The sequence below is a fragment of the Mauremys reevesii genome, linkage group 5, assembly GCF_016161935.1.
Source record: "Mauremys reevesii isolate NIE-2019 linkage group 5, ASM1616193v1, whole genome shotgun sequence".
Classification (NCBI taxonomy): Eukaryota; Metazoa; Chordata; order Testudines; family Geoemydidae; genus Mauremys; species Mauremys reevesii.
In genome coordinates this window covers 130,944,778-130,958,441 of record NC_052627.1, presented here as the reverse complement: position 1 = coordinate 130,958,441, position 13,664 = coordinate 130,944,778, and the positions used below count along the sequence as shown (strand labels likewise).

At 49.5% G+C, this 13,664-nt stretch overlaps 1 protein-coding gene and 1 long non-coding RNA gene across 3 annotated transcripts in view; one reads left to right on the top strand and one right to left on the bottom strand.

Moving 5' to 3' along the window:
• The window catches only part of LOC120407089, a 36,408-nt gene extending 35,093 nt beyond the window's left edge, over nucleotides 1-1,315 (top strand). Inside the window, exon 4 of the long non-coding RNA XR_005599783.1 lies at nucleotides 1,193-1,315. This is a non-coding gene — a long non-coding RNA (uncharacterized LOC120407089). The remainder of the gene's footprint in view (nucleotides 1-1,192) is intronic.
• Nucleotides 1-13,664, bottom strand: part of PTPRA (protein tyrosine phosphatase receptor type A) — a 220,718-nt gene that overhangs the window by 3,626 nt on the left and 203,428 nt on the right. For both annotated transcript variants that reach the window (XM_039542426.1, XM_039542427.1), the window contains 8 exons: nucleotides 12,072-12,207; nucleotides 10,520-10,669; nucleotides 9,325-9,418; nucleotides 7,603-7,679; nucleotides 2,560-2,694; nucleotides 1,896-2,021; nucleotides 1,102-1,253; nucleotides 321-456 (listed from right to left, as the gene is read on the bottom strand). In XM_039542426.1, the coding sequence (XP_039398360.1) occupies nucleotides 321-456; nucleotides 1,102-1,253; nucleotides 1,896-2,021; nucleotides 2,560-2,694; nucleotides 7,603-7,679; nucleotides 9,325-9,418; nucleotides 10,520-10,669; nucleotides 12,072-12,207 (1,006 nt within the window). The remainder of the gene's footprint in view (nucleotides 1-320; nucleotides 457-1,101; nucleotides 1,254-1,895; nucleotides 2,022-2,559; nucleotides 2,695-7,602; nucleotides 7,680-9,324; nucleotides 9,419-10,519; nucleotides 10,670-12,071; nucleotides 12,208-13,664) is intronic.

Sequence of the window (13,664 nt, the reverse complement as noted above, 5' to 3'; positions counted from 1 at the left end):
CAGAAGCTATGGATATCTGGCACTTCTGTCTGTAAGTAACTTCCCATGGTGAAAAAGAAAGTCAGTGGTAGCGTCTGAAACAGAATCAGGTCTCCTTATTCCTAGCACAGTTCTCCCTCCCTGTAGAACTAAGGTTGTTAGGAGGAAGGCGGTAGGGAAGAGGATCCTCCTTCTCCCCAGCATTAGGATTATTTTAACTAGGGAAATTTCAACTCAAAAAACTTGGTTGAGAAGAAGGAAAATTTTCAGGCCCATCTCACCTGAGATCTGCTAAGGCATGAAGGGAGCTAGGTAGTGAAAACGCAATAACTCGTGCCTACCAGTGTCTGCACCATATGCGGCCTCTGTAATCTTAAACTCTTCACTGTCTGAAAGACATCCAGAATCCCCTCAGCTTTAACCCTTTCCAGGACAGTGCTCAGTGCACAGAAGGTTCCTGTTCTTCCTGCCCCAGCACTGGCAAAGAGACAAACAGAAGAGCACAGAGAAAGTGAACATCATTACAAAGCACATTCATTTGGCTGGATGGATGCTCCAACTCAGGCAGTGGGAAGGAAATGCTGGGGAATGGGAACATCTTGAACAGTCTCCTTTGTGCTTTCTAGTTCAACCACCATTTATAGACAGTTGTTTTCATGTGAAGCATCCCATCTGACTAACTATCCATTGTTCCCTCCTGTCTTGGGCACCAGCTCATGTCTGGCCAGAATTAGGAGGTCAAACAGCTAGTCAGATGGTGAAGAGGGTTTGGATACCATATAACATGAGCTGAATGGTCTCAGACCAGTTCCCAATTTCTCCACATCAACCCCCCCCCCCCCACCAACTCAAATGTCCCTGCCAAGGAGAAAGAGACGCCAAGGACTGAATGGGGCCTGGTGACAGAATTACTCCCGGACCTTTCCAGCTCCAGGTTCAGGCACATTGGCTGGGACAGCGTGAGGGAAGCCTGCACCACAGCTGTCTGTGCTGCCCTTGATCAGTGGGCTGAGGACGTCGGTCCCTTTCACTGGCTTGCAGATCTATCACAGTTACCCAAGACCAGAGCAATGCTGGCCCTAGGCCAGCTGTGTCCAGTCCCTTGCCCTGACAGGGCTGTACCTGCAGTGCACAGTGATTGGATGGTTCCCAGACTGCTGCTGCTGTTTCTGCACAGCTGCAATGATATTGATCATTCCTTTCCCATCACTAGGGATTCCAACTTCCGGCCAGCCATGGAAATGGAACTGTCGAATCTGCCGGCTCTTGTTTTCCTTGTAGGAGAAAAACAATGACAACTTCACTCCACTGGACCAACCTAAGTCCAGGTGCATAGCTGGAAACAGACTGTTGCAAGGGCTTGGGAAGAAAGGTTAGAAGAGAATGATCAGAAGCAAATGCCCAATAGGACCAGTGGCAGTGTGCCAAGGAGTCGGTCGGTGGTGGTAGGGGGGGTGTCCTGGGGGACAAAGTTGGGAACTGGAAACCAGGGAGGGTTTGGGTGGCCCGGGAGGGAACCAGCAGAGGAGAGAGTATGGGTTGGATGGCAGCAGGGAGGTGGGCGGCAGGGAGTGGATAACAGTTTCTGGTGGGGGAAGGGAGCCCTGCAGTGGGGGAGGCATGACCAGAAGTCAGTGGGAGAGGAAGGGTTAACAACGAGGAAGGGGAGAGGACAGCAGTGTGCAGGGAGTGGGGTGAAGAGGGAGGGAACTGACAGTGGAGGTGTCATTTTGGGACAATTGTGGAAAGGTATGGAAGCTGAGGAGGGGCCAGGGGAAAGGGGCAGAATCACATTTGGGACAGGGCCGCAGGAGCAAGGGGAAGCAGGGCACCTATAGACAGAACCAGGGGTTAACTACAGCAAATGCCCAGAGATCCCAGAGCTGCCTTCCATGGTGAGGGAGAGAGAGTCCTACCCTCGTGTTTGTTACTAGCAGGTCCCGCACTGTGTAGCTCTCACATTCCTCCTCTTTTTTCAGCTCCATGGTGATGTCTCCATAGGACACAGAGCCATCAGAAGGCCAGTACTGGGCACATTTCTCCTGAGAAAGCATGAGAGGTGAGGAGGTGAGAAACTTCCATCTGGCAGCATGAAATCCCCTCCTCCCCATCCTGGCCTGAGGGGTCTGTTATGAGGAGGCCTCGGTAGGCCAGCCATGGGATCAGAGGTTTAGAGGGGAATTAGGATGCTGCTCTCTAGCTTTGTGCATGAGTGATGTTGCTCTCCGTTGGCCAGCGCACAGACAGTAACTAGTGAGTGGCCATTTAGCTCAAGAGGTGTTTTGGGAACGGAATGTCTTGGGTCCTTGTCCCATCCCCTCACGTCTGAAATTTATACTGTGTCTATAAGCACGTGGATTCTTTGGGGGTAAAACTAGAAGTCGGGCTGCAGCACGAGGTTCTCCAGAGAAGGTTGGGTACATGTGAGTTAAATAGTTACATAATTTGGGATGTGTTGGGAACAAGTAATAGGGCCGTCAAGGGGCTGTAGGGTCTTGCATTGATTTTCCCACCAGTGATGGAGTCATAATGATGTTGCTTTCCCACCAGCTGCAGGATTAGTTAATCCCAGGCACTTACCTGGCCTCTCTCTTCCAGCTCTGTTAACATAACTATAGAGCAGGATTTCCACTCCCAGATCATCCTCCAGAAATCCTCTATTGTGCTCTGGAGAGGGCCCTGGCTAGCGATGTATGAGTCCTTCTGACGATAACCCTGCAATTTCAAGCCATGGTTGTTGGGGCGGCAGAACTGCATGCAGACTGGATATCACCCCAGTGCTGTCAGCATCTGCAGCAGCAGCTGTTTTACCTGACACAGAGCTATGCTGCAATGAGCTCCCTCACAGCCACTTTGAACAGTTCATCCACAAATGGACAAGAAGCGTGAAGAGCTGGTGACAGTGGGCACCAGTGTGAGGAACTGAGTGGGATCTCACAGGGAGAGTTCTTTGGGTGGATCACAGGCTCCAAAGCACAGCTCATATGAAACCAATGTGTTTGGCTTGGTTTCAGGAGGAAACCGCACCAAAGCTCAGAGTCTCCCATTTCTCTCCCCAGACCAACCAGAACCTGAAATCCCTTCCTTGTGCCAGTTGAAAAACTTGGTCCTTGTTTGCCCAAGGCTTGTGAACTTGGCTGTCTTCTGCACAGGCAGGGAAGGGGATCAGTGCTGCAACAAACCTTTTTCATCTCTAACTTCTATGATCTCATCTCCTTTTCATTCAGAAGTTGGATGTTTGAACAACTTCTTGTACAAATTACTTGGTGTAGGTCTTCTGCTGTGTAGCGCATGGGGTTTTTTTTGTTTTTTTAAATCATTTTCACAGCAGACAGAATCACAAGAGTTAGAGACAGAAATGGCCCTTTATACCCTCCCTGCCAGTGCAGGGTCAGACAGGGGGTGCAGACCTGTTTTAAATGTCCCAGGTGATGAGGCTTCCACCACAGGGAGACTGTTCCACAGGGCAATACACCACATTCCAATCTCCCCTATTATCACATAACCCATCACTCTGGCTTATCCCCAGTACATCACATAAGTAACAGCTTTCCCCTTCTGGCACCTACACCCTTGACGTATTTGGAGGCTGCTCTTTCGTCCCATTATCCAAATGGGAAAAGTCAAGATGGCAGCAGCTCTTGCTCTGCCAAGGCTCTGCCATCACTCATCTCTGCTCTATCAGCTCTGTTATGCCTCATAATTTGCTGCCTCAGTCATGCTCCATGGTGAGCACTCACACTACAGGCCATTACTTAGACAGTCAAAACATTCTCCCTTCCTGGGGAGCCTTGTTTTTTAGCATTAATTCTGACCCCAAAGTAGCTTTAATTCCAATGCATTCAGCCTTCCCAGGCCCACTGTTCAGCTATGACTCATCACATCCAGCTTTCTGCACCACACAATGGTCCTATTTCTCATGGATCTTCCACCTGTGGATCTCTAACTCATAGAATCATAGAATTCAAGATCAGAAGGGACCATTATGATCATCTAGTCTGACCTCCTGCAAGATGATGGCCATAATAAATCCACACCACTCACTTAGCAAGCCCGCCCCCCCCCCCCAGGAGGAGGAAAAAACAAAAAGGGCACAGCCATTGCCAATCTGAGGGAAATTCCCCCCCCGACCTCCCCAATGGCGCGCTGAACCGAACATGATGGCAAGCAAGACTCTCAAACCTCCCCTCCAAAAACCTATATAAATACCATTCACCCATTGTACTATTTACCAGTGTGGCACTTGGCATTTAATTGACCTATTGATTTTATTAATCATACCCATCCCATCCCCATATCCATTAATTTATCTAATCTTATCATCATGGAGGTCCTCCGCCTGTTTCCCTCTCTCGGTAGCTGTTTCCAGTATTCCACTCATGGACCCTGTTGTCTAATTTCAAGCCTGAAATTTCCTGACTGACAATTTATATCCTTGTCATATCCGTCGTCTCTCGCACTGAGCTAGCACTCCTCTCCTCTCCTTCCTTCCTTTCCCTTGATGATATATTTAATATAGTGAATCATAATCTTATCTATCCTCTTCCTTCTTAAAAACAAACAAACAAACTCAAGTCTCTCTCCCCTCATACTTCCGCCTCCATTCTCTCTCCTCTCCATTCTCCTTCTTCTTTTCCTACGTCCAGTTTGTTTGAATTTCTTGGCCTAATTTTGGAGACCAAAAACTGCAACAATAACTCAAATGAGGTCTCACTAACGCTTAATATAGGACTAGCACCTCCCTCCTCCTACTAGAAATATATACCTAATGCAACCTTTTTAGAGCATTAGCTTTTAACGGCCACACACATCACATACCACATCACATTGCCATCCATCACAGGACTCCTAGGTCCTCCTCCTCCTCCTCTCCTTCCCCCAACTGCGTCCCCAGCTTATAACTAAAGTTCTTGTTAGACATCCCTAAATGCATAAACCTTTTACTTTTCACTATTGAATTTCATCCTGTAACTTACTCCAGTTTACAAGGTCATCTAAATCAATCTCCTAATATCCTCCTCCTCTCTCCGAATCCAATACCCCCAACTTGGTGTCATCCTTCGTCAGCTTCAGCTCACTCCTACTCTTTGGTTCCCCAGCCAGCAATATATATAATAAATAGAAACTCCAAACCACAAACCCCACTCACTCCTCACTCCACCTCCCTCCAACCGGACCCAACCCCTTCTCTGCAGTTCTCCCCTCTCTTCTCCTTATCCCCATCCACCTCTGGATTTTCCATTTTCATCTTTTCCTTTTTAATTTTCTCATTTAACCTTTAAACATCTCAATGGTACCGTATACAAACGCCTAATAGAAAAATCCACATATTCATAACTGCCTGACAAACCCTCACTGAGCCGCCCAGCTCATTGTGAGGCAGGTGTGCCTGTCCTCATTTTGCAGGTAGGGGAAGACTGAGACATATAGAGGTGGACAGGAATGGAGGGCAGGGTCTGTGGTCCTGACTCGCTCAGTCCCAACAGTGGTAGGAAGAGAGCCTGGCTCCTGCAGACCTGAAGAAGGCTGCAGGCAGATGTGGAGTGGACTGCACAGGGGACTTGGAGGCATCCTCTCACTTCCTGTGGACCTTCCCAGGTCTGCATGAAAGAGAACCCCACCCAGCCTCGGAGGGCTAACTGGGGACACTCCAAGTCCCTAGGAGCCTTGGTAGGTCTGCCAGTCCTTAACGAGCTTCTCAGGGGGGCTGATCAGGCTTTTGGTAGAAATGTGTCTTTATTATAGTAAGAAGCCTTCACGGTGATGCAGTGACATCAAATCTGAGCTCTGTCTCTGCACAGTAAAGGGCGATAGACTTAGGTCTTGTCTACAAAAGAAAATGGTTCAGATTTAACTATACGGCTTTAGAAACAGATGTAGTTAAACAGCTGCTGGTCACTTGTATGAACACTCAGATTCTAGTTTAAAAAAGTGTCCACACAAGGGGATGACACCAAATTAACTAACTCGGTGTCTAACGCAATGTAGTGAAATCAGGCCCAGACCGTACTGCTTCTGTAGAGGAAAGCTCATGTCTTCAGCGAGGTTGTGCTTAGCTAAGCACAGCCAACAATCCACAGTGATGGTCCAAATTAAAAAAGTTGATGTCTTTGGAAATTAGGCTTTAGTCAGCTAAATATTGGTCCTGGGCACTAGCTCACTGCCAGGGCTGCCAAACAAACTCAAGAGTTTTTCTCCTCTTTGCAGTTTTTGTTTTTGCTACAGAGAGGCAAAAAACCACCACCACAAAATGACCAAAACATTAGACGCCTCTTTGGACCACGGAGAACACCCGCTTTTAGGATGTCATAATTCAGGAATCCCTTGTTTGAGTCAGTTCAAATTTTGTAGAAAATTTTACCCTGGGCCCAGACCTAACCTACCAGTTTTAACGATGTTGCTTAAAATCCACAGTAAAAGCTGAGAGGAGCAAAACCAGGCCTACACTGCAAACTCCAGTACAAGGTGACAACTGCTGTTCCACAACCAAGAAACATTCCTCCTTCTGACAGTCAAAGTTTCTGTTTTTCTTTTTCATCAGAGTTTGCAGTGAGAACACAAAGATGCTTAGTCATTTGGAGCGTGCCAGTCAAGCAAAGTTCAGTAGAGGCAGGAAATTGAATTCTCAACAAAGCTGCTACACCACATCACGGGCTTTCTGACCTAGATTCATGACAAACAAACAGGGCTGGGATGCCAGGCGGGCTGCTTATACAGCGCTCTGTTTGAAACAGATAGAGTCAGAATGTAATGACAGATCAGCATATCGGGACCCACCCATTATGGATGATACTCATTAGAAAATTACACTGCAGGGGGATAGATAGCTCAGGGCGTTATGAATGTGATCCAGTGTCTTTCCCCTCTCAGTCACTGGTTCGAATCTAGCCCAGGACAGTCATAATCAAAAATGACTTGCCTTCGGGAGCAACTGTCATCTGGGGGTTAGAGACAGGATTGGGTGTCAAAAGACCTGGGTCCTACAGCACTTACTCACTTTTGGGTGGATTGCGGGTAGATGAATGCTAATGAGAGGCTTCCCATTGCCACCAACAAGACTACCTGTCAGCAAGGGCTGTGCAATCTAGCCCTTGGTGAGTAGATCACTTTACCTCTTTGCCTCATTTACTCCAGTCTGAGGATAATGAGGCTGATCTGCTTTTGTCAAGCGCTTTGAGATCTGTGTATTATTATTACATTGTATTGTCTGGTGGATGTTCAGTGGCCAAATGAAAGGAGCTTGTAGTCCCAGTTCTATGCCTAGCAGACAGTTATCCACATCACTAGAGTCACTATCAAACTTGTTGAGGGGCTCAGTGGAGGACCCTAACGGGGCTGCTGAGACTGAAATCACCCGAGATGTGACTCTTCAGGTCATGGTGGGGCAGGATGGAAGCTCACGCTGCTTCTGCCTGAGCTGTACATGTTATCAGGATAAACAGAGGACTCCAATCCCCAGTCAGTCTAGCACCTTCCATCAGCTCTAAATACAATAAAAAAACCCCAACACACTAAAAAGCAAGCATTTCAAGACTAGGCCCATCCTGGCCATGTGAGGTGGAGGTTATTGGCTGCAGGTTGTAGAATCCATGGTTACAGTATGAACAGGAAACAAGAACTTACATCAATAAAGGACGCATTGACATAGTCTGTGTTCTCTTCACCTCTCTTCACTGGAATGATCACTCGATTGAACTCATCTAAAATAGAAGCCAGACAAGCAGGTTGGAGTTTTGGGGATCACTTTCAAAACACAGACACTTGCTACTCAGGCATTAACCTTAGGATGAAAGTTAATGCAGCCCCAAGGGTGCCATCAGATTGAGACAACCGAGATGAAGGATGGCTTGGTGAACAGGGAGCTAGCCTGGGACTGGGGAGACGCCCATTCAGTTCCATGCTGTATCCCAGACTCCCAGTGTGACCCTGGGTAAGTCACTCAATTTCTCTGTACTTCAGTTCCCATCTATACATTGGAGATAACAGCATTTTCGTACCTCACAGGTGTGTTGTGTGGATACATTCATTAAAGATTGTGGGGGGCTCAGATAATGGATAGTAATGGAGACCCTGGGACTCTGGGACAGATAAATCATAGTATTAATGACACACTAAAGCAGAGTGAGAAGTGTTTGTGCCTTGGGCGAAACTATTTAGGAATAGAGCTGGTCAGAAATTTTCACGGAAAAAAAAATGAATAGTGGTACTCAAATTCTGAAATATCAAAATTTCTCATGAACCAGAAAACTCAAATGTTGATCAGCTCTGTTCCTAAACCATACTGGAAATGGACATTGTCCAGTATGGTCTGCTTCCTTTAGCATGAACACAGCAAATATTCATCCATTTGCCATATCAGTTCAAGACAGCACTTTCCCCCAGTGACTACCATGGGATGATTTAGTTGGGGTTGGCCCTGCTTTGAGCAGAGGGTTGGACTAGATAACGTCCTGAGGTCTCTTCCAACCCTCATCTTCTATGATTCTATGATCTCCTGGGCAGGCTACTTTGTACTGTGCAGTGAGTCATCTCTTCTAGTCTGCATGCTACCGCCCAGCTTCTCACAAACACCAAGAAGCGTGAGCACATGGCCTGCCACAGAATGAGCTGGCCCTAACAGCCAGGCTTCGCCCATCTCCCCAGGTGGAGGGAATGAACACAGAGGTCACGTGATCAAAGCATATGACTCAGAACCAGTTATACTAGAAGATGTAAAAGGCAGTGTGAACTTAGTGAGGGAGAGTTTGAAGAGAGACTCAAAGGAGCAGAAGAGCTGCTCTGTACAGAGTTACAGGCCCCTTAGCTTCCAGGCAAGGGGCCAGGAGAGTGGGGAGCCAGCCTGCTAGAGGAAAGCCTTGGCAGGGACATGTCTAAGAGCCCTCCACCAAGGGTGTGAGCCAGCTAGGAAGGCTGGGGGGAGTTTTCAACTTTTTTTTAATAAATCAGACTCCCAAAAGGGGAGAATTATTGAGGAAACACCTGCAGTGTGAAGTTTTCTAAACTGGAGAAGGGGAAACTGAGGCAAGGGCAGGGCCCAAAGCCAGACTGGGCAAGCCCAGCTACAGCCTCAATGCTCAGATGCCTCCACTGGCTCCCCATTCATTTCAGGATCCACTTCAAATTTACCTCATTTGTTTTCAAAGCCTTCCATGTTATGCTGACCACTCTGCTCCCTCCACTCACAATGGTTTCTCCCCATCCCCTTCACAAACTACTGCTGGTGCGAGAGCCACCTCCTCCACAGCTGCTGATGCCTCTTGTCCTCCCAAAGGGCTCACCCTCTATATTTATTCATTTGTCCTCTGAGTGTATCTTTGCCCTGGGCAGGATGGAAGAAAAACTCACATGGAATTATTTGAAGCACCCTGTTTTTCTTCATGTTTGCCGGCAAGTTGCCTGTTCGCATCTTGTCATTCTGGATTTTGATTGAAGTTAGTTTCTGCATGGGGGACAATAAAATCAACCGACAACTTTCAAATGACCAAAAGAAGCCAAGACCATAACAGTCAAAATGCCCCACACCAGTACACCTGCCCAGGCCCTGTGCCAACCTGAGCCAACTGCCAAGTCTGAGGAACTGCCTCAAGCCAGCAGTTCCCAGCCTCTGGGATACGCACCAGAAGAGGGAGCTCACGCTTTCACCATTGTTACTCTAGGCCATCCCTACCCTCCTTTAAATAATGAGCCTTGAGGTGGGTCTCTGCATGATGCCATGGCCTGTGGCTCATCGTATGCAGCTATGCACATTATAGTCTGAAATGGAGCTGTCAGAGATATGCCCCCCCTTCTGTACTCTCATAAGGGTGGTCAGGAGACCTGGCTCAATTCCTGGCTCTGCTAAAGATTCCCAATGTGGCCTTGGGCCAGTCACTTCATCTCTGTGCCCCAGTGACCCATCTGTCAGACAGGGATAGTAACAGTTCCCTACTGCTGATCTCTGCAAGACACAGACACTACAGTGATGGGGACCATAAACGTGGCTAGACAGAGAACCCACTCTACTGTACCCAGTCCCCAGCCCTGCCTCCTCCTGTTAAGTCCTGGCTGTTGAGCTGGGAACCAGCAGTGGGAAGGCAGGGGGCACAAGGAGCTCATGTCAAGAATCAGAGAGCGCTTTGGCTTTGAAGAAGGACTCCCAGGCCATGCTTTGACAGCTGCTTTCCCTAATCTTTGGGCTAGCATTCCCCTACAGGACCCCTCCAAACCCTCAAACCAGCTGGCTTCCAGGTGTCACTTACAGAGAAACTGCACTGGTTACTACAAACACACTCCAGTGAAATGTTCCTGCTGGGGAAAGGGCCTTGGAACTAAGGGCCCCCTTTTATTAGATATTTAAGGAACAAACAGATCATCCAGCCTCTTGGTGCCAGTGGAGGGCTGTTCCCTCTGCAGGCACTGCCTAGCATCGTGTCGAGTCTGGCTGTCACTCTCCCTGGAGAACCTGCTGGCTCAGGATGGGATTGGATGCAACTTTCATGAGACACCTGTCCTGGTCTCTCTTGACAAGGGCACTGAGCCAGCATGGTTTTGGCAAACCCACCTTGAACTCCTCCTCTAGCCCGTTGCTGCTGGTCCCGGGCACTTTGTTGTAGATTTTCTGGAGGTGGGTCTCTAGCGAGGTCACTTCTAGCTCTGTGTCTCCATACAGATAGTGCTCCAGAAGTGCTTGGTATATAAACACATATTGCATCTGAAAGGGAAGGGAGAGATGGCAGCTTCCGTACCATGCTCTGAACCCATTCAGCTCTCTGTCTTTAGACTGAGCGCACTCTAGGAGAGCATGTGTGGAAAGGGTGGATGCCCAAAGTCCAGGCACCAACATCAGCACAACCACTGAGCAAACTGGTCACATTAAAGTCAATGGGAACTTTCCCCCCCATCTGGGAGAGGATCAAACTCTTATAACGTTCTCAGTGACCAGCTACAGAGCAGGGCCATGGGCTGGTAGATCAGGAGATGCTCAAGGCTGAAGGAAACAGGGTGGGGGAAGAAGGGCAGACCTAGTATGCATGGAACAATGAAGAGTGGCTCAGAGAGGAAGCTCCTGGCTGCCTGGAGAGCACTGATGTTTGCACGCAGGCTCAGCTGGAGCAACAGGACTTCCCCTGTCCATGGAGAATGGAAAAGGCCACATGCTCTGTTTAAATGGCTGAGCATGGTTGCTGCTACTGAATGTTCAGAGCTGGACTCCCAAACACTGATGCATCCCAAATCAGAGGCTACTTTTTAGAATATTGGCCTTGCCCTCACTGTGCCTCAGTGTCACTGTCTGTAAAACAGCGATGGTGATACCTGCCTGCCACACAGGCTTAGCTAAGGTTTGAAAAGGGCTTGGGGATCCTTGCACGAAGGGTGCTATATAACAATGGCGTCGAAACTGTGGGGCGTGCCCCCTACGGGGGCGCAGAGGGATGTTTGGGAGGCCAAGCAGCGATGTCAGGCGGCTTGTGCCAGCCCCCACAAGGAGCATGGAGGGAGAACCACCTCCACTTGACTCACCTCAGCAGGCCACCCAGCCTGTGGGCCAGTGTGCTGCTCCCAGCAGCCTCCACCCCCAGCGCTGGCTCCACCCCAGAGATGTGCCTTCCCCCACCCTGAAAACCCGCTGGGGGAGGGGCAGGTATTGGCCCTGCCCTAGCAGTGCAGCCTGGCTGCAAGGAAGAAGCAGCCTACTGCTGAGGAAGCCTTGGCTGTGTAGTAATGGGGGGAAGGGGGACACAGGCAGAGTCCATTACTGGTAAAGGGGGTACGACTGGAAAAGTTTGTGCACCACTGCTACAGGGGGCAAAGTGTTATCAGCCATGCTCCAGTAATGGGTGGAAGCTGGAAAGTGCCATGGTCTGGAGGAATGAATGGAGGTTCTGGGAGTCAGTAGGTCTGCCTCTACCACCTACTTGTTGTGTCCCCTTGGGTAAATCACCTCACCTATCTGTGCCTCAGTGCCCCTTCTGTAAAATGGAGGTGAGACTGACCCACCTCACAGGTGGGGCTGCAACTGATTAGCATCTGTCTGCAGTGCTCCGAGTGTGGGAAGTGCTATGTAAGTGCCCAGTGTCACAGAGCGCCTCTCCAGCCCCTTGGAGTGGACTTACATCGGTCTGTACCATCTGGCAGCGCTGAGCCCGGATCCGGCTCACGAAACCGTACACGTCCACCTTCCTCTCTGCATGCATCATGTCCAGCATGGCATCAATGACGATAAAAGTGCCTGTGCGTCCTACCCCGGCGCTGTAACACCAGAGGAACAAGCAGTCAGTGCAGCTGCCATTGGAGTATGGCTCCTTCCACTGCCCCACGCCTGCTCAAGGAAAGTTAACTGCTGCGCAAAGCACCAGAAAGAGCCAAGAGGCTACAACAACTCACCCTAGACAGCAGGCAGCTCAATCCATTCCAGACAAGAAAGAAGAAGGGAGCTTGAACTCGCACCCAACTACGGCAGAGGCTGTTCTTGGGTCCAAAGGCTACAGCTAAGACAGACATTTCTAGACTCTAGATTTCTAGACAATCCCACCCCCTGGGACTCAGAGTGCATGAGAGCACAGAGCAGGCCACAGGGAACCCCGGAGTCAATTCAGACTGGTAGTGTCTTGAAGTGCTGCCTGTGGCCGTTGCCTGGCTGTCCTTTGCCTCCAGCTTCCTCCCAGCCTGCCCTCTCCCCTACAGGGCTGGGCCCATGGCAGCCAGTCATTCTGACAGGCCAGAGCCCAGCTCTGTCACTCCTCTCTTGGGCGCTGGCCATGCTTTGGGTTCCTGTTCTCAGTGCTCAACTCTCAATGTATCAAGGGGGAGATGAGCCCAAGCGAAGGTCAGGCTTGTGAGAACTTTTCATGGACATGTATGTAGAGCTGGAGAGGCTCAGGGTGGATTCTCGCACTAGCTCGAACTCATGCAGACTCCTTGGAGTTGCAAGTTTGAGTCCTGCCAGGGAGCCTGAGGGAGACACATTAAGTACCATGCACTACAGTGTGTGTGTTTGTGTGTGCGCGCACACGGGAGGGAGGGAATTTGGCATACAAGAGGCCCAACATCCTCAATCAAATCTTCTCTAGCTCACCCTGTTACGCTGGCTGCCACACTCCTCTCTAGAGGTGGCTGAATATCAGTTCTGCTGGGTCCTTATAGTTTGTGAAGGATGAAAGGGGCTAGAGAAGTGAACGGCATTACAGGCAGCATTTTCTCATGGCCAGAGCAGGGGAGTGAGAGTCAGGAGAGCTGGGTCCAACTGCTGGTCCTGCCATTCACTTGCCACCATGATCCTGAGCAAGTCAAGATGCCTGGCTGGCTGGCTCCCACCCTCCCTGGCAGTGCTCTAGAGCCAGGGGTGGGCATGCAAATTTGGTGGATATTACCCCAGGCAAGCTCTGCAGCTTCTTTGTTATTCCAGGTACAGAGAGAGCCTGGAGCTCATTGCTGTGTCTGGGATCCACTCCAGTAAGGGTTAACGCCCAAATCTCAAATGCAGGATGCTGGAATGTTATAGCCTGCTGTGATATTACCCCCGGTGGCTGGGTCCACAGAGCAGCCAAGTGAGCTGTTACTACTTCTCCTGCTAGTCACAGGCCATCTTCTTTGGTCACTATGACTCAGGTGAGGCCTGTGCTTTTGGAGGTGAAAGGACAGGGCTCTAGTCCCAGCTCCCCATGCACGTGATTTATGTGTGTCTATGGCTGTTGCTTGCACTCATG